The sequence below is a fragment of the Perissodus microlepis genome, chromosome 7 (assembly GCF_051167445.1).
Source record: "Perissodus microlepis isolate ML-2025 ecotype Zambia chromosome 7, ASM5116744v1, whole genome shotgun sequence".
NCBI classification, from domain to species: Eukaryota; Metazoa; Chordata; class Actinopteri; order Cichliformes; family Cichlidae; genus Perissodus; species Perissodus microlepis.
In genome coordinates, this window is record NC_140467.1 from 22,256,215 (window position 1) to 22,277,254 (window position 21,040).

The 21,040-nt window shown below is 39.3% G+C and overlaps 1 protein-coding gene across 1 annotated transcript in view; it reads right to left on the reverse strand.

Moving 5' to 3' along the window:
* The window catches only part of LOC146383064 (copine-8-like), an 80,478-nt gene extending 65,098 nt beyond the window's left edge, over window positions 1-15,380 (reverse strand). The window contains exon 1 of the mRNA XM_084934195.1: window positions 15,143-15,380. Within this exon, the coding sequence (XP_084790321.1) occupies window positions 15,143-15,225 (83 nt within the window). The 5' untranslated portion in view covers window positions 15,226-15,380. The remainder of the gene's footprint in view (window positions 1-15,142) is intronic.
* Between the last annotated feature and the right edge of the window lie 5,660 nt (window positions 15,381-21,040).

Genomic DNA, 21,040 nt, shown 5'->3' on the forward strand with positions numbered 1-21,040 from the left:
AAGATGACAAGTTGCAGATGCCTAAGACCTGAGTATAAGGAAATCAAGAAGCAGCTCGAACTCAGAATAAGGATAGGGAGACCTGGCGTGTTACGTCAGCAGAGGTGGAGCATTTGTGGTTTTAACTGTGTGTCAGTTGCTTCACAGTGTCCTGAGGTCTCAGGAGGAGGTAGTCAGAAGTCCAACAACAACCCAAGGGGCTAAAACAAACCCTTCGCTTATTCCCTCAGCTTGTACTCCTGCCAAATGTTACATTAGAACTTCATAAAGCTTTCATTGAGCAAACCAGAAAGGCTAAATAGTACGAGTAGCCTGGTCAACAGTATTTTACAGCACCACCCAGTTTCCAGTGTCTTGCACTAAATGTAACTCAGATTCTTGGTAATGCGTAAGTTTACTTGGTTTTTTATGAACAATATTTTCAGAATAAAGTCAAGTTATTATGCAAAAGTCTTTGTGTAGAGCTCTCTTACTGCGTGTTGTGATACAACATACTGCATCTTTACGGCATGAGGCTGTAATCGTCGCATCATAGCATTTCTCACTTTGCACAAAAGAGAAATATTTCCTTATTACTAAAACCAAATTTGAAGTATTTTGTAGCATTTCACAGAGAGTATAACAGCCGTGGGAACAACAACTTGATCCCCACATTTCGACTTTTTGGTATATTGAATTTATTTGCAGAAAAACCTTTTGAGTTTAATCTCAAAATTTCGACTCTATTCTCAAACTGAACAATTTTTTGCATAATGTGGGCTCAATACTCGCACGATCAGAAGAAAAAACCCCCACAAATGTACAATCTAAAACCAAGAATCAGTGTAACAAAGAGACACAGACAGATTAACACTTTTGTCTATAGCAAACAACCGGGTTTGTTGGATGGGATTGTGTTATCTGCATTTTAAAAGAAAAACATAGTTTAAAATTCAATAATAGCTTGTAATTAGCAGAGAATTAGAGCAATGAAATACTACACATTTCTAAAGTGTGGGGACTGGCAAATATACAATAAGAGACAAAAATAAATACAAAACCCGTCACACCTACACAGCAATCCCTGCATCATCTGACAGATTCAAAAGGATGACGAGCTCAAGCGTTTGTGCTGTCTCAGGCAGTGAAAAGAAAAAAGAAATTAAGTTTTTAACAGGCTTTTGAGGTCATGATCCACTATGAAATGGTCATCACTGAAATCTATTATTACTGACAAGAACTAAAGCTGAACTGAGTCATGGCATGATTGCTGAGGTCAACTGTAATGTGTACGTAAGAAACAAAAATCAGATTTAGATTCTTTAAAAGAAGGCCGTTGTGTGGTGTATGAATTTAAACTGTGATAATCACAGCGGCACGACTCTGTCCATATTGTGCACGGCTCACAGGGAACAAAAGTTGAAGGGGAAGAACGGGGAGAGAGCCCGCTGCTATCAAGCTAGCTGCAGGGTGAGCACTCTGTCGCCCATCCTGTCCTGTGTGACAAGCAGCGAGTGACTTGAAGCCATTGATGGCTAGTGATGTATCTAGATCAGGCACTCGTGTTGTGCTGATCCCACTGCTACCCAGATGGTAAAACGCTACGCTCTGCTGCTTCTCTGTCAGGGCACGCCCACTGGCCCTTTGAGAGCTTTGAGATGTTAAATAAATGATAATAAGCGATGGAACTGAGCCTAGTCATATCGGGGATGTATTTTATGACTGGCAGATAGTCTGGAAGATTGCGTAGGAGTGAGAAGTGGGCAACTTCACCTGCCAAATGAGATAAATGTCCAATAAAGAGGATAGTATACCCGATTGTCTCCCAGAGGAGTACGCGTGGAGGCAGGAAACAAGATGCAGTGAAGAAAAAAAAGCAGCAGAAAAAAACAGAGTGTCTCAAGAGTCTAAAGACAGCACCAAGTGGTGTGTGTGTGTGTGTGTGTGTGTGTGTGTGTGTGTGTGTGTGTGTGTGTGTGTGTGTGTGTGTGTGTGTGTGTGTGTGTGTGTGGAGGCAGACATACACACACTTCTATGGATACAGTAACCTCCCTATGAGTCATACACACCCGAGGGCTTCCACCTGCCCCTCAGAGAGAGGGGGGACTCTTTAAAAAGCCCTTTCCTGCACAGGCAGCCTTGCAAACGTCTGGGTGGTCAAAACAGAGTGCCTCGCTGTTCATCAAACATTTACGCTAGCAGTCCCTCTTCAACACCAGAATTACATTTGAAATCCCGCCAGTTATATAACAGGCACCTAAACATGGCAGCTGGAGCTTTAAATACCTGCATGTGCGGGTGGGATGGGGGACTTCCATCTTTTGAGAGCATCTGAGATGAAATTTTCCTTCAGCAGTGAGAGTGCTAGCCTGGGGAAATCAGCCAGTATTCTTTTTCTAATGGCACACGTGCATTTCTAACCAGAAATGATGTTTGTTTGTTTTTAAAGCAAAGTAAACAATTTCTACCATATTTAAAGCGTATAAAATGGTGAAAGTGTTCACAGGGCAATGTGGAAAACCTTCCTCTCCTCAGGAAAAGCCCGTTCCCACAAAGTCTGATAGTTTATCTGCTTATTATTCACCTTCAAATGATGGTTCCTTAGTTTCGACAAGATTCTTGGGGTTAATATTAAGGATACAGATGATAAACAGATACAGTAAAAAAAAAAAAAATTGCTCAAATTCAGTAGAAAAGCGCACGTAGAGTTTGAGAGACCACAGGGCTGTCACAACATTTTCACTATAAGACACGCTGTAGAATCTTTTATGATATGGATACAAAAAAATCTATATTTATTTTGGGGAAATTTTATAGTCAAAGTCTTTTTATTTCTGTCTGTATAATTAGCTAATAACTGCATAAACACTTCATTACCACTCTTTCAGACTTCATTGCATCTGCAGTTGCCCATAAATTTTCGTATCACTTGACAGACGTGATCAAAAATGAGTTGCTGTAAATACATTCTGAAAAACAGCAAATAAGAATACACATTAAGGATCAGTTTTATGACCACTATTGCAATTCATCCAAAGGTAATTACAAATGATCAGTTTGGAGCGCGGGTTACTAGAATGAATGATAGTTATCAGTGGGCGACTTAAAAGCTTACTCTGTAAAAGCCCCACTTCACATTAAAAAGTAAATTATCACACAGTCATGACATGAAAAATATATAGATAAATAAAGACTATTAACATGATATTGCTGATTCTATATTGTGCATAAGATTTAAAATACGTCCACGCTTCTTTAGCAGTATCCTACCAGGCTACTTCGTCTTAACTGTGGACCTGTTATGAGACGAATGTGAGTGCATGCTTTTTTTTTCTTTTTCTTTTTTTTTTTTGTGTCCCGTTTGGATCTTTAGCCATCAGAATTGTTGTCTTAAGGCCAAGAAAGATGCCAAGCGGATTTATTTTACCAAGTGGATCATCATGGCCTTGCCATATTGGTCCATTTGATTGACCTTTATTATAATTATGAATTTATTTTATTTTCGGTTGCTACAAACGGGACAGACATGACTGGGGGATAGGACAGGGAGAAAGAATGAAAGAAAGAGAGGGAGAGAAAGAAAACCAAAGGGGAGAAGAGACGGTGAGAAGGGGGGAGGAAAGAAAGAAAAACAAACAAAACACCTGGATCACCTGTATGGAGAAAAAAAAAAAACAGAAGAGAAAGCAAACAAAAAAAGAGCAACATAATAAATACAGCACCATCACAATAAACTAGCTAGCAGTAGATAACAGTAGATACTAAATATTAAACAATATTGTGCAGCACGCAAGATAGACAGCGCACAATGTGCTTTGAGGCAGCAGCCAAGAAAGGTGTAGTCCGCGTCTGTGAACACCCGTGTGTACACCTGTGTGCACACCTGTGTGGATCAGCATGCTTGTATTCCAAAGGTTTCTCCATGTAACGATCTGCTAGGGAGTGTGGGGAGCCATAGCCCCGTCCACCAGGGTATGAAGCAGGTATGGAGGAGATCCAGGCCCCAGATATCCAGAGGCCCCAGAGTACAAGGACCCGAGGAGGACCACCAAAAGGGGGGGAACCGTGCCACCCTCCTGGGAAGAGCTGAGTAGAGCCCCAAACGAGAGGTCACCCAGCAGCTACGGAGCAGAGGCCAGAGGGGGTTGCAGTGGCGTGCCCGCGGGCTCTGCCGGCAGCCAGCTGTGCCAGAGAGGACCGAGCTTCAGGCCCAGAGGCCAGAGGCCTGAGGGTGCATACATTTTGAGGTTATGGTTCCCCAGTGTGACTGAAAGTATTACTCCTGGTGGAGTTAGCACCAACCTATGGAAGCCCGTTTCCGCCACTAAAAAAAAAAAAAAGGATCCATAACTCAAAATTTCGAGTTATTTTCTCGAAATTCCGAGTTATTTTCTCAAAATTTCGAGTTACTTTCTCGAAATTTAGACATATTAACTCGAAATTTTGATTTATTAACTCAAAATTTGGAGAAAAGTAACTCGAAATTTCGAGTTAGCGCTGCCAATCAGTAATCTACGTGAATGACGTCATTTCCTCGTTACCCGGAAGCTGAAGCCCTCAGCTACAAATGCTACAGCTAAGCTACCGGTATTACATCCAGTCGTGAATGCACAGATTGCTGAGTGTTTTCAGCCTGGCTTCACAAATGATGAAATCCCTGTGTTATTAGCTGAATCACATGGTGTTACTATCAGCAAACGTACTCGCGAAAGCGCCAATTTGTTGGGATCCGTTTTTGAGAGCGCGTTCCTCTGCGCCATATGCTTCCGGGTAACAAGAAAGCGACCTCATTCACGTATATTTTTGATTGGCAGAGCTAACTCGAAATTTTGAGAAAAGTAACTCGAAATTTTGAGTTAATAAGTCAAAATTTCGAGTTAATAAGTCGAAATTTCGAGAAAATAACTCGAAATTTCGAGTTATGGATACTAGCTGTTTTGTTTTTATTTAGTGGCGGAAACGGGCTTCCATACCAACCTATGGAAGCCCGTTTCCGCCACAAAAAAAAAAAAAAAGGATCCATAACTCAAAATTTCGAGTTATTTTCTCTAAATTCTGAGTTATTTTCCCGAAATTCCGAGTCATTTTCCCGAAATTTCGAGTTACTTTCTCGAAATTTTGACATATTAACTTGAAATTTCGATTTATTAACTCAAAATTTCGACTTATTAACTCAAAATTTGGAGAAAAGTAACTCGAAATTTCGAGTTAGCGCTGCCAATCAGTAATCTACGTGAATGACGTCATTTCCTTGTTACCCGGAAGCTGAAGCCCTCAGCTATAAATGCTACAGCTAAGCTACCGGTATTACATCCAGTCATGAATGCACAGATTGCTGAGTGTTCTCAGCGTGGCTTCACAAATGATGAAATCCCTGTGTTATTAGCTGAATCACATGGTGTTACTATCAGCAAACGTACTCGCGAAAGCGCCAATTTGTTGGGATCCGTTTTTGAGAGCGCGTTCCTCTGCGCCATATGCTTCCGGGTAACAAGAAAGCGACCTCATTCACGTATATTTTTGATTGGCTGTGCTAACTCGAATTTTTGAGAAATGTAACTCGAAATTTTGAGTTACTTTTCTCGAAATTTCGAGTTAATAAGTCAAAATTTTGAGAAAATAACTTGAAATTTCGAGTTATGGATACTAGCTTTTTTGTTTTTATTTAGTGGCGGAAACGGGCTTCCATACCAACCACCCCCAACTCGGCTTCATATGAGCCAAAGTAGCAAGAAATCTTCCTGGCATTCTCTTAAAGTCAGATACCATGCAACTGTGGAGTGGGTGGTTACTTGTACAGCGTAACCTCACGCAAGCACACGAGCTTGACATCTGCCTTCCAAGAGTGTGGAGTGTTGTTCGGAGCAGCAGCAGTTGTCTGCAGAGCCGTAACATCAGTTAATGAAGAAGTTCCCACGAAAGATGCTGTAACCAACAGCACAAGCTGCTAGGAGGATAACTCCAGATCAATACAGTCAATCGAAGCTACAGAGATTACTCGGCTGGTTTGATCAGTTTAGCCTTGAAACACCTGAGAAACTCTCTTAACTATGAACGATTTTCTCAGACTCTGAGTGGGAGGGGGTTTTGTATTTTCAAGGAAAACTGATGTTCACCCAATAATGAACCACGAGAGTCCTGCTTTACGAAAAGAAGCCACAATTTGAGTAGCCTGTGTTAGTTGTATGACATAATTACAATAATAGGTGTTAAAGAAATTACGTAAAATGTGAAACTGTAACTATGGTGTTGCATTGTCATAGTTTAAATATTTATGTGAACTACAAAGTTCCATCCATCCTCTTCTTCTTCTGATGTTAAATCATATAAGAGGAAAATTCCCCTCAGGTGAACATACAATGCTTTGGAACAACGACATTCCTCTTATCTTTGCTATGAAACGATTTCTTCTTCATATGTTTTCAGTGCAGGCAACTGGGGACAAAAGTCAGATTTCTTGTTATGTTTAAAAATGAAGTCAAACGATTATTAGTTATTATATAGTAATAGGGTTATAAATGAAATTAATGCCTTTAAAAAAAGTTCTTCTGGTACAAAATTCCCTTGTTGTGTGCTTCATTATTAATATTTTAAATGTTGAGCTACCACTAAAGAGAACGCTTTTTACAAACTAAAGATTAGTAAGTCTCACAAAACTTTCACTTTAAGCTCCTCTTGTTACAGAAGGAGATTTTTAATGGCTATTATAAAGCAAGCAAAGCATATTTTGCTTGCTACGAATGATAAATCCTCTATAATGACCATCCTTAAGGACCCCAGAGTTTGTTTGCACAACCTATGGGCCATAGCTACACTTGAGTGCGGTGGATCATAGAAGGAGCAAAATATATGGTGAGATTTTTATAGAGTTTCAGTGTAGGCAGGATGTCAGGCTAGACAGGTGGGTAAGACAAACATGGAGTTTAATATGCATCTAGACTTTTCAAACAAACTATTTTCTCTCTCTTCAAAAGTGGAACCAAAATTCAGATGACAAATTGATCCAGTATTAAACAGGAGTGTTATAGATGATAGATGGAAGATACAATTAACCTATGACTTATGAGTCTGAAGAACATGGTCAATGCTCTTATTAATGTCTTTTAGTGAAAGTACAGTTTCTCTAATGGTGAGAAACTGATTTTTTGGGGGTCAAAGATAACAGTCTTTTTAATGCAATTAGAAGGTGGCATTTATATCTCCAATGAGGCGGCTTTAAACCAGCTTCAGTCCAGTAATAATGCAGGAATGTTGCTACCACAATCCAATATGCGTACATTCCTGCTGTGGACTTTTGTAAGCTGAACTATGCATTTCAACTGGTTCCCTTGTCATTTATGACAAGACATAATAGAATAGCTGCTGCCATGACAGCACCCTACTTAAAAAAGATGGTTACATTTTTGATCAAAGTCCTGGTAAATTTCCTTCGAGTGAAGGTCAGAACCTATGTGGCAGGTACTACAAAGATTTATGCCTTCAGTTTCTTGTGAATCTGCTGTGAAATGTCAAGTTTTATGTCCTCTCAGGTACGATTTGTACTTTTGTTTTTGTGTTTTTTAAAGCCCAAAGATTCCAGCAATTTAATCAGGAGCTAAACATTAATCTGAGGTTATATGTTAATTGTACTGACATTTTTTATAGGCTGCACCAGAACCTCTAAATGTCATTTGCATAATTACATTACACACATGCTACATTATATTCTATTTTTAGCCCATATATTTTTGATAATAGCTTATGATGGATCTGCCAAAGAATCTGTATTCAAGCGACTGAATCGGGTCATTCGGTGCACTTAGCAACACTTGTTTCTAAGACTGGTCGAGAAAGAGTATTTGTTTTTGTGAAGAGCTCCGCCGATTTGTTGAATAACCATTGAGACAATCAACGGAATATTAATGTGCAATCATTTTAAGGATTATAGTTAATTTTTGAGCAAAAATACCAAAACATTCAGAACCAGCTGAGGATGCCACTGTGAAGACTGATTTCGTTTTCATAATAAAAGAAATGAAACTTTACAGTTTTCTTTCAGGATCTTCTCTCACTGAAAATAAACTGCTCTGCTAGAAATAATTACAAATAGAAATAATTAAATGAAAATGAGTTGCTTCTCACCTTTACTTGACATTTTTAACTAAAACAGGCTCGTGCTTATATAACAAAACAAATTTCAGTGTTACTAACATGATTTTCCATTGCTTTTATTGCTTCCCCAGATAACACGACATCGACCCTTTTCTCCACAATGTTTCCTCAAACAAGCTTTTTGATCTTTTTCATACCCAGACTCCCGTCTTGCGGCTGGCTCTGAGCTCTGGACAGCTTTAGCTTTAGTCTGTTTGCATTTATTAGCCCTGTTCAGCGGGGCGAGGGTGGCATAAGTGTCTGATTAGGTTTGTTATTATAAAGATTTTGTGATGGCTCTCCTGCAAACGCTGTGTCGTCATTTACAGTGAGGAACTCCCACGACATAACAACATGTTAGCTTGTGGCGATAAGTGTTTGTGCGATGGCATGTTGCACAAACATGAAAGGGTCCAAGTCATAATTAGACATATGTGAGGTTGGCCAATCGGTCATAGAGCCATCAGGGAATTCTGAAAACCCAACAGTTCCAGTCCCTGGCCAGTTAATGGCGACATCGCTAGTTTTTTGTCTTATTTGGTCTGTGATCACTGATCTGGTCATCCTCTTCATCACTGCCATAATCTTTTTATCATCTAAGAACAAAGAGACAGTCATACACGCACTTTAACAACACAGCCCATGTAGATACAGGTGCATATCTGTGTATTATCTGAAGAGGACTTTTAATGGATTTTAGCAATAAATACCATATAATGTATTTAATATTTACAGCCTGGAAGTAATGCTTCTTAGAACTTAGAATACTGCATAAATCTGCATAAAAATCCTCTATTGCGCTCAGTAGAAAGGCATCAAATACTGGACACTAATCAACATGATGTCTTCAAATCTGTCCACAGCAATCACGCAGATGCAGGAAAGTGGCTGTGGAAAAGATGAAAGCAGAGGAACAAAGGTGGGGGGAGGGGGGGGGGGTGGTTAGTAATGTGATGGAGGCATGTCGGCTCTCAGAGGTAACCAGGTAAAGCTGGTTACCTCTGAGAGCCGACAGCTGTCTGGTGCCTTCATTAGACCAAATGACTGCTTCAGAAAACTCATTAATGCAGCCACCCAGCACGACCCTTCCTGCGGTTAGGACTCGCCACCTGAGACCAACTTGATCTGTTGGCTTTGTGCTCTTTGCTCCCTAAATCCTTCACAACTTAGGTGGAACGGAGCAAAGAAACAAGGTAAAGCAGGATGAAGTGAAGCGGAGGGGAAACATGACATTAGCTTAGCCGGATTTCATTTCATTTAGCTTCATTAGAGTTTCATTTGAACTAAAGATTTAATAGTAATTCTTTAGAGCTAACTAGCAATCAGTAGATCTAAGCAGCAATTAAGAGGAAACAACAGTAGTGGAAATGTATGCAATAACGGGTACTGAAACAAAAAGTACAAAACATGATCAATTACATAAACTGTAACAGAAGGAATTTTAGCACCTCATTATACAGTAAGAGTGTGCACAGCCACAAAGAGCTTTGCTGCTCTGAAAATACTCCCCCTCATGACAACACTTTCTTTGTTGTTTTTAATCATTTTAGCCCTGTGATTAGATTGTGAAACAATGTGCAAATAACCTGTGAGAGTTGGAGATCCTGCTACTGTGTGCAGTTCTTTTATAATGGAAAAAGCTTTATTGGTTATACAAAAAAGCTAAAAAAAAAACCCATATTGATCTTTCTATTTCTTCATGTGATACTATTTGCTTATTGCTTACTAAGTCCTGGGCTTTTAGTCTGTATTTGAATCAGTTTTTTTCAGACATTTTTTGGACTTTGAAAATTGTAATTACTGTATAGTAAACACATTCCATTTGATCTGATGTTATTTGAAGTGGGCAAGCTATAATTTTATGCAACTTTTCATTGTTAAGTAAACTAAATGGTGATTATACAAAGTAGAATACAGTGTAGTCACACCACCGACATTTAGATATCTTGTTCTATGAGATTCTGTGTGCAGCATATGATATTTCCTGGGTAAATGAACATTATAATGCATAACTAAACAAGGAAGACCAGCGCTTCTGTTTTCTCTGGTGGCTTTTCCCAGTTTGTGACAACCACAGAACATTCATATCCTAGCAGGCAGCTGAAGCTCCTATTGATCTTCAGCAGCAATGTCGCTGCTATCTTGTACTTTGTGGCTACTGTGTACCTTTTTGGTCCTTTTTTTATTTTACTATCAAAGTTGAAAAATGATATATTGATACAAAATAAATTGTCCTTTTCCATTTTGTATATGTCAAGGTCAAATTATACATTTTTTATCTTATGTAATTGAAATGTTTTAATATTTTTAACTTGTTTCTTAGGTGCTTTGCTGCAATCTCAAAATGTCTAAATAATATTTCAACGACGTGAAGCATTTTGTATGTTAGCTCTAATCATTAGCCCCAACTGGTTAACAGGTAATTCACAGTCAAACCAGTCAGCTTTATTTCTACTGGACCAAACGATTTTAATTTTTCCTCGTCTAATTTCTTTAACCAGCCCCAATCAGCTGTGCTACACAAAGATCAAGCTCCACTGTTACCAGACAAATAAACGTGTCATCTTTTAGTTTGATAAATGAGCCTCACCACAGCCATGCTTTCTTTCTTGTAATTACAGAGGAGTTTAAATTGTTGGCAGAACACAGCACCAGTTGGAGATCTCTGCAGACTCCACAGCGAGAGCACCAACCACAATTTATCTTCAGAGACTGTACCATTCTGAGCCTTCCGGTGAAGGAGTCATTATCTAGCTTTAAAGCCTCAATGTGTAAAATGCTGGTGTGATTATATGTTTATGTATGTGGAAAATGAGACAGTCGTACTGAAGAAAAATAGCGCAGCGTGTTCTTTGCTTTCACATCATTTTTCTCAGGCTCCTGGGGTGAGAGTGGTAGTGAAAGCTACTGTTATTTCAGTACCAGTACCAGAAATTGCTTCTTTTTAAAGCATACACAGAGGCTTTAAAGGGGACCTGCTGTACTTTTCTCTGTTTTCTGTCATACAACTACTGTTACTATGGTGGATGTTGATATTAAATACAACATTTAAAATAATGGATTCAGCATACAAGAAATCCCTGTCAACCAAAAGTTTAAGTTTCAAACTGTTTCACACATTTTGTTCTATTGTTGCCTCTTTATGATGTTGGTGACACTGGAAATTCCAAATATGGTCATTTCAGACACAGAGCTCCTGCTGTAAGCAGAGAAGCTCCACCCTCCTGCTATTTCAAACCTGTTTGCGAGAGGCAGCCAATCAGATGATTGCACTTTTATCAGACTTTTATCAGGTGCTGAGTAATCTTGAACTGTGCTTCCCAATGACATTAAATTTACTGGAGAAAAAACAACAACGCTATTTCACTTCTCATAAAAGCCAGAGAAACCTAGTTATTTTTGTTTTAAGCCATTTGTATTTAGAACTAAAACAAAAGAAATCTAAGAAACCTGCACGCTATAGTTTCCTTCCCTGCTCCACTAACTCTTTCTGTCTCTTTCTTCACCTTCCTCGTGGAAAGTGCAACATCAGCTGTGACACATCGACCAGCCTCTCAGCAGGTCGGCGTCCGGCTTCAATACAGCTACACAGAGCACGTCAATTCTTCAAAGGGATACACTTCGTAGCTTTTGTGCCCAAAGGTCATGACTATCTCTCCGCTGTGGACCACTCAGATCACAAGACAGCCGAGCTGACGCGAACACCAACATCATTCCCTACAAACACTTCCCAAAACGCCCAACTGTCTGCAAGGTTCATTTGCCTGTGCAGCTCTACAGACTCGCCACGCTCACTGTCTACTGTCCACGCACAGAGTTAAACTCCACTGACTTGTGTTTGTGTCATCAAGGCCTCGTGATCATGAGTGAGGAAACTCAGGCAAATGGCTGTGCGGGGGTTTTCTTCTCACTAACACACCATATTTGTCTTGAGTTAATCAATCTGTCACTTCTGCTGCTTCACTGCACATGTGACGGGTCCGGAGACGGTTTGGATTTATTGAGTGAGGGAGCTTTCACTCAGCGACGGACTCTATCTGGGCTGAATGCTTCAGTAGCTTCGTCAACACAAAAGTGGGAAAATCACACTCTCCACAAGCTGAGGACTGGTAAATTTTGTTTTGGTGTGGCTATTAATGGTTTCACCTCGGGCAGATCAAAAAGCTAAAGCATGTTTGTTCTGTCAAAAAAAAAATGAACTAGTACAGTGAATTATTGGACTAGATTTTCACACGAAAGATGCATTTAACAACCAATATCCACTTAACCAAAAAACAAACAAAAACAGTAAAACAATATTAAGCTATAACCTGATTCAGATAGGTGTTCTGTTCTTGATTTGTGCCACAGTCCAATATAAGGCAGCTGCTCAGAGAACCAGACAAAATGCATGCGTTCATCCAAGGAATCTGTCTCTGTAGGGTTTTTTTCCCCCTGTTTTAAAATCAGCATACAAGAAAAACAAGCTAAAACGATGTCAAAATGATGTAGCATATCAAACTTTGGTAAACAAAAAATGCCAGGACTGCCAGTTTGGTGTACAACAATGAAGCAGTGCAGTAATCCTACAATGCAGGACTTGGCTCTTTTCTTTGACACACACGACACTAAAACTGAATCTATTTTTGATTTTGGTCGTCAGTCCTAAAAATTCGTTTAACGCTCCAACGAGACAGTGGTGAAATTTTACAATTAGGAAAAAACATAACAGCAAATGCCTACATCAAACTGCAAGTGTTGTTAGTGCCCCGAACCAAAGGTGGTGCAGTTTAATGCATCACCATTGCACAGCTTTTTTATCAGGATCATTTTTTGTGCTGGTTGTGAACTGCAAAGCTTGTACATCCCAACACTATACACGACTGGCTCCCTGGAAGCTTTACTCAGTTTTGTCAAAGTTGACTTGTGTATTTTGTCTATCACTTGGCTCCACAAGCTTTCAAGTGAGAGCTGACAGAAACAATGCATTACCCAATGCCTCTGTCACTCAAAGTGCCTTTACCATCATTAAAGAAATGTCACTGCAGTTTGTCCATTTTCCATCCATGCCATTTTCTATAACTCACTCCTTTTCACGGTCAGGAAAATGCATAAAGCAAAGCACATAAATTATGTTTGCATGAATAAAAAGAGCTTTTCATAAGAATGCGGAGATGAGTCATAATTTGCAGGAGCTTTTCTTTTATGATGCCATTTTTCCCCTTAAAAAAACAAACAAACAAACACATACATAATCATTTTTTCCAGATGGTGGCTCTTCCTCATTTTGAACAAACACAAAATATCTTCACAAGTTCAGATCTCAAAATCATGAAGTTCATTACCAAGCTGACTTGCTGTGCAAAGCTTTTATCTTAGAACTAAAACAGCAACAGAAGCTCCATCTGCATAAACAGCTGGCAGATTTTAGGTCAGCGGGAATTTAAATGAGTCCAAAGTCTTTGTTCTTCTGTTCATTAAAAGTCTCAAATAAGGTTTACAAGACTTAAGTTTTGCAGTGAAATAAAGATTTAAAGACTACATGATCTCAGCCTGAACATAGACCTGAACGACCGACTAAATCAAATAATATGTTTTATGACATGCCCTGAATTCCTTGTCACTTATCTTACTTTTATACAGCATTATGATATTGAAAAGTTGTTTGGGGTGTGACTGCCTCTTCAGTTTAGGGGCAAACAAACCAGGATAACTAAAACTCTTCAGATTGTGTCAAAACACGTTACTGATTTTACACATTCAGACGACAAACTGAAGAAGAGAAAATGGATGCCCCCCCCCACACACACACACACACACCTGAAAAGTTACCAAATGAACCTTTGATCATAATAAAAAGAAATTAAAAATTCAGCTTCAATTCAGCACTGATCATGTTGAGAAGGTGAAACCTTGATTCTTTTAAATCCATGCTTCAAAGGAGGCTTAAACGATTTAGCGCTTATGCAGATTGTTTTATTATGTAAATCTTCAGTCACATTCTGCTCCATTTTAAAGATTCTGTGATGTGTGAATCATAAGCTTTGCCTTGATTGGACACTTTACACAGTGGGCTTTACCATCCACAGCAATAGCACACTGTATTGTAGATCTTTGTAGTTCACTAAACATTCAATTCTATCAACATAAAATTACTCGCTGATCTATATTTCAATTAAAAAAACTTTTGTCATTGAAGAGGACCAGCTGCTTTTCATTGCGTCATGGGATTTAAAATGTGTCTTCTTGGCTTTTAAAAAAAATCCAAGAGTTCAAAACCCATGATGACGCCTTACTTTCCCAACTTTAAAATTTCATTAAATCTAAATGTAATCCTAATCTTCTCAACAGTCCTGACAGGCCTGCTGAGAGACCCCAGATGATACGTGGAGAGGAGAAATGATTGGATGGATAGAATGACAGATATAGAATATTTCATATCATTACAAACAGCAAATCCTTCCACGTAAGAAGCGGCAGCCTGAAAATGGTCGGTGTGTTTTTAAAAACTGGATGTGTCCACTGTAGTAAAACTGCCACAGCGTGAATCAAACAGCCTGCTCCAGCATCCTCCACCCGTCCTCCCTGCAGGAAATTCCCACATGAAATAAATATTTCTTAAGGATGATGACGTGGTGAAGTGGTCACTTTGCTTCGGCGCAAACATAAATTTCTGCAGCTCTGCGTGTGGCAGCTTCACCGAAGCTCGGAAACGTGACAGCAGTGTAAAGACATGTCAACTCTGACCTCCATCCGGCGCTCATCCACAGGAAAACTACTGGCAACAGACGCGCAAGAAAACGTGCCTTCCTGCACAAATCCAATATATAATCATTCACCTGCCACTGCTCTGGTATAAAGAGAAAAGTGGCATGACTCCACACCGCACTGTACAAACAAATCAAATTGAAACAATGAGCGCAAAGCGAGTTTGTGCTGGGTTTATTCCCTACTATGCAGCCTGCACGGAACTCCCGGGCAGATATTACAGTAAAAGGAATATTTATTGTTTTGTACATCTCAACGCAGTGAAGCAAAAGTGGTCTGCACTCACCTACACGAGACCGTCAGTTCAACTTTGGTGGCAGGTATCGAAGCGGTGAAGGGGTCCGCGTCCCCAATAAACGCCATATTCATCGCTGCTTGGTCGGTCACAGTGCGTCCCCTACCCCCAGCGCTTTAACGGCGGCATGTGAAAAAGCGGTGTAAAAGAAATAGAAGGGGGGGAAACCTCGCAATGGATGCTCAGTGAGCCGTTTGCTTCCTGGAAGAGCCAAACACCAGAGAGCGAGAAAAGCACACGGACTCAGACCTGCAGCGTGCCACAGTCGGGTCTCTGTGCGGCTCTGTGCTCCGGAGGAGAGAGGACAGTGTGAAGGGGCGGGAAGACACACATATACAAACACACCACACACACACAGAGGCATACACACAAAGTGGGAGTCCACAGCTATTTGTGAGGACCAAAAAGAAGGATCGTTTCTATTTAGAGATGAGTGCAGGGTTATGTGTAAAGCTCTGTTTTGGTTTGAAATTGCAGTACTCGGGAAACTATCATCTTTAAAGGTCTGGAATCGATAAAACATGTTAAATACAATCAGTTACACCCAAGACAGTCAGGACTTCAGCACAGCAAAGCCTCAATGTGTGCATCCTGCTCAGAATAACAAAAAATGGGTCACAGAGAGGCAGCCATCAGATTCTATAAAAGATAACCAATCAGTGATGTCAAGTTAGTTCAGGCTGGCTGGTTATGGCAAATTTGGGTTATAGGTGGAGGCTTGTTTGTGTTTGTGTGTGGACAGCACAGGAAAAGAAATCCAGCTCTCAGAGGGCCAGACCTGTTCAGTTTTTGGTCCATGGTAAGCATAATTTACTTTGAGGCATATAGGAGTTTAATGGAAGCTATGTTCAGCCTTGCAGAAGAGCATGGCCTTTGGGTTTGAAATACATATTGATTTATGAGAATGTGTCTTTACGAGTGGAGGGTGAGCTTCACCAGTTAAACATCTCTTATCTCAGCAGTAGCCTGAGAGTACTTTGTTTGGTAATGCCTATATGAGTGAGATTTAGATACTCAAGTAATCATTTGACCAATACAAAATCTTGCAAAATCCAGTTTTCCACATTTAGGGAGTAATGAATTCTAAAAAAAAAAATGGCAAAAAAGAAAAGAAAACATTTAAATTGGCAGCATTCCCACTGAATTATTAAGGATTATTAATAAGATTACAAAAGTGACTTATCCCCATGGGTGGGAGAAAATGTCAGGGTTTGAGTTGGATTAAAAAGTAATGGAAAGAAGTGTGACTTAAATACTGCAATAACTTATTCAAACTTTTAAATGCTCACAGCAGGCATCAGCCAGACATAAAGAAACAAGTAATTATGGAATAATCAGGCCATGCCTGGGTTATTTTTCTTTTTACCTTTAAGTTGTACAACATCCTCTAATCTGTGGCCACGTGGAGTGAGCTGCTACCTTCAACAACAGTCAAATTAAAGAAAAGCTTAGTAGATTGTGATTGGGCAGTGTTAAAAGGTGGCACACTGAAAGCCTGATGACTAAAACCACCTGAGCACAACAAACTCAATTAACCAGCCCAGCATGAACCTTGGAGCTAAAAATGGGCATATATGTCAGCTCCAATTAGTCTGAAGAAGCAGACAGAAAGTTCATGCAGCCGTTTAAACACCTTTTAATTTCCCAAATAAAGAGCCGGGAGTTTGGATTGGGTCGGAATCTCTCTAACATGGATGTTACAGCTCCGATAAGTAGGTCTTATACAGTAAAATACTTCTATTCCTTATACTAATATTCCAAGACTAGTGCAGTTAGGTGTACATAAATGTGCCGCTATAGGCTAACAATGCAGGTCACTGATAATGAGGCCGAGACTCATAAGCCCTCATATTGTATATGGTCTCATTAGACATTTAGACATTTTTTTGCAAACAATAAAATATGTTGTACTGTAACAAAATCCAAAAGGGAAATAATTAACACTGCAATATTCTTTAAACTACTATTGATGGTTGGTGTTTCATTTGTCTAAGTGTAAGAGTATCATGATAATTGTGTGTTCACAAAAACCATGATATTTAAAAATTGTCAAGTGTCAGTATTCTGTCCATGATGCATTTATGATAATATCAAAAATAAGTGTGCACAGCTTTAGTTACTGCACATTCATTTAATTTGCCTGAAGTCAAAATATTGTGATGTCCCTTTATAACGCATTTACACCAAATAGGGAACACAGCCTCATTGCTTTTAGGCTACAATGAGTGCTCACACTTACACAGCTGGTCGTCAACAATGGTGATGTCAGAGTGGCTACCTCTGTCTTGTATACATATTTATTATGTCCCTTGTAGCCCCATTTATATTCTGTTTTATCTTCTGGGTTTTGTAATATTTAGTTTAGCGATTCCTTTGTTTGCCACAGTCAGACCACGAATCTCTGACCTGTGTTTTGTCTCCGTGCCTATCTTTGATCCCTGTGTCAAGTCGGCATGTCCTAGTCACAGTCTTATGTTGTGTTTCCTGTTTTATTGCCATAGTCCCTGGTCTAGTGTCCGTTGTGTCGAGTCTAAATTCCCTTGTCTCATTATTCATGATGTCGCCTCTTGAGTGTACTGCTCAGTTCCCCTGTCGTTGTTCTCAAGTGTTTGTCAAGTGTTTGTCTAGTTCAGTTAGTTTTGTACTTTGCCTATTGCTAGTTTGTTCATCAGCTCAATAAAGGGCTCGCTTTTTGCTTTTGTTTGTTTGTACAAAATATCCCGTACACCCCGAGCGATCATTTTAAACTTAATGACAAAAGCTTTTCTCTCCTTGCAGCTTTGATTCTGTGTAGGGTTATCATCTTTATTATAAGTTATCGCATTCTCCTTTAGTACTTTATTTATTGATTTATTTGGGGGGTAAACTTTGTTTATTCGTCTTTTTTGCAATGAAAAAAAACAAAACAATAAAAGGGCTTTTTTAAACTATGCCAAGGAAAACAGTCCACAATGTGTAGGAGTCATTAAAGAACCAACAGCAACAAAATAAACAAACACACACAGAGACAACAAACAGTATATATCATAATAAATGAGCAAATTAATCCAGACAGTCAAAAATATAATTGAAATACAATTCAATTCAATTTAACTTTATTTATTTAGCACCAAATCACAACGGTTGTCTCAAGGTGCTTTATATTGTGAGGTAAATTACCTACAACAATACAGAGAAAACCCAACATTCATACGACCCATATGAGCAAGTTTTTGGGCAACAGTGGGAAGAAAAAACTCCCTTTTAACAGGAAGAATCCTCCAGCACAACCAGGCTGGAAGACACACTGTGGAAGAGAGCCAGCGATTAATTATAACTATACAAACAACCTCTGCAGCAAACCCAAATATGTTTGAACCAAAAAAGTTAGAGACAAGAAATAATAACAGATTAAAACTGTCAAGCAGAGATTAATAGGAAGTTTGTTCCCAAACATTCCAAAATTTATCAGAAAAGTCCCAGGCAGAGAGTTATATCTTTAAGGATCATTAAGAATTTAATGTGTATTTTTAATGCAGTGCATTTGTGGTGTAGGTGCTGGAGAAAGTGAAGGCTTCATTTTTTGTGAGCAGAACATTGGGAGAGGGATAGAACAACCCCAGACATGGGTTGAATGACAATGGCAAATGATCCTAAGAGTTTCTTGGATTTTTAACATATTTTTCAAGGAAATCTGGTGAAAAAAGGAACCGTAAAAGTCCTGAAATTTAGTTTTGAGGACTAAACTTCTAAAATCAATACCTAATAATGAAAAAGAAAACAAGCTTTCAACATCAGATAAACTTAACAGAAGTTTTCACCTAATCATTTCCCGACGTCCATGATATGAACTGATAGGTCTGGGTGAGACAGAATAAACTAAAGTTGCTGTAATTGCACAATGGGAATCATCCATTACCTCTCCTAGATGAGATATAACAGGCTTTATTCTGCCTTTAATGTTTTCAGTATCAGCTAAATTCCAATCTCTCTGCATGTTAGTTTTGAATGTGGCTTCCAAATTCTCTCTAATTATCTGGCCTGAGTTTGTTGCTCTACAGCCTGCTCATCTCCATCTGCAGTCAGCACCTGACATTTGTAGAGCATATGCATGACCAAAAGATGATCTTACAGCCATTGTCCATTACATTAAAAAATAACTGAGTGAGAAATGGCCTTTTTTTAATGGTGAGCTAGTCATACTTAGACTGTTGTCCTGTGGTTACATCACAGACTCCCTTATCCAGACTCTATCCAGGTAAAGCATCGAGAGTGTTGGAAGCACCTTGCCTCAAACAATTAATGCACCTGCTGATTCTGCTTCCAGCCAGGAATAGAATAAACATTCAAAATCCTAATCAAGTGCGAAGTCTCAGCTTCGCACATTTAATGACTGTTTTTGCAGCTTGCACTTGCTGACAGGTACACTGAGTTCTGGATGAGGTCTTGCAATGATCAGTGTATACCTTTTATTTGTAATATTTCTAAACATTTAAGCACAGCTGCTTTGGCTCTGTACAAAGTGCCAACCTAGAGAAAGAGCCAACATTGTTAATGGATGGATGAGCCCCTCTTGAAACCAGCTCTTTGCCATATTGTGGTTTTGAAATCAAATGTTATGAGTCAGCGTTGAGTCTGACTATGAAACTGAGGACACTACAAAGTAATGGTAGTTGTAGTGACCTGTCAGTCAAATGAAGCCACGCCCTGACACACACCCTGCCCTGTCATCCATTTTCCTCTAAACTGGAGCAACATAAAAACAAACATCAATCTGTATTAAATAAGACGTGTGATAAAGACCATCAATTCATTGCAAAAGTGTTAATAGAAGTCGTAAATCAGGTGAGCAGTAGATTCAGCTCATTGCAGTTCATTTTCTCCGGGATTTTTACACAGTCACACATCCATTTGCAAACAGTGATCTCCCCCTGTTCATCATTTATGCTATTTTCTATTTTAAAATCAGGAAATTTCCCTTTCCAAGCCTTGGGACTATGTCCGTATACCTCATAGAGTCCAACTGGTCGTGACAGATTGCCACCACTTCCTGAGCACAGTTCTACTGAATGTTTCTTCCTGTTAAAAGAGAGTTTTTCCTTCCCACTGTCACAAAGTCCTTGCTTATAGGGCGTTATCTGATTGTTGAGGTTTTCTCTCTACTTTTGTACAGTCTTTACCTTACAATATAAAGTGATTTGGCAGCATATGAATAAAACTGAATTGAATACAGTTCCTACTTCTGCCGATTGTGATCTGGAGAATCTGCATACTTGGTCAACACCTCGTGCTCCGTCAAGTTTGAACAGCTGTTCTTATGAAGTTTTCACAGTGTGGTGGAAAGCATTATCACGAGGTAGCTGCCACTGCAGTATGTTGTTGCCACTGTGGTGCACCCAGGTGTAGTTTGTGTTAAATAACACCCAGACAAGGGTCAGAGTTTTCTTGAATGTTGTACACTTCATGGGGGCTTTTAATGTTGTGGCCAATAGGCTGACAGTGCTTAGTTGTGAGCATGTGACAAAGCAGAATTTAGCTTTTGAAGAACTGCAGAAGTGCTAACTTAGCTGAAGACTCAAGTCTTGTTTTAGGCAGTTTCCAGAAGCCATGATGTAGGGTCATGCAGAATGAAGGGTCTAATTCATCATCAGCCTTTGTTCAGTTCGGGTGCAATATCAGCTTTATACAGTCGCTAAGGGTATGATCCATGAAGTGGTGAAGTTTGTATTAAAAAAAGAGGAGGGTGATTCAGAGAGTGCTATTTCAAACTCCTCACCGTACCTGCATGACAAATGAGCTTTATTATCGGGGAACTTTTTTATTATCCATTGAACCTCCTCTGAATTAATTTTAGATCTTATTCTCCATTTTTTTTAATATTAAGTCTTTGGAAATTAAAATTGGTTGTAA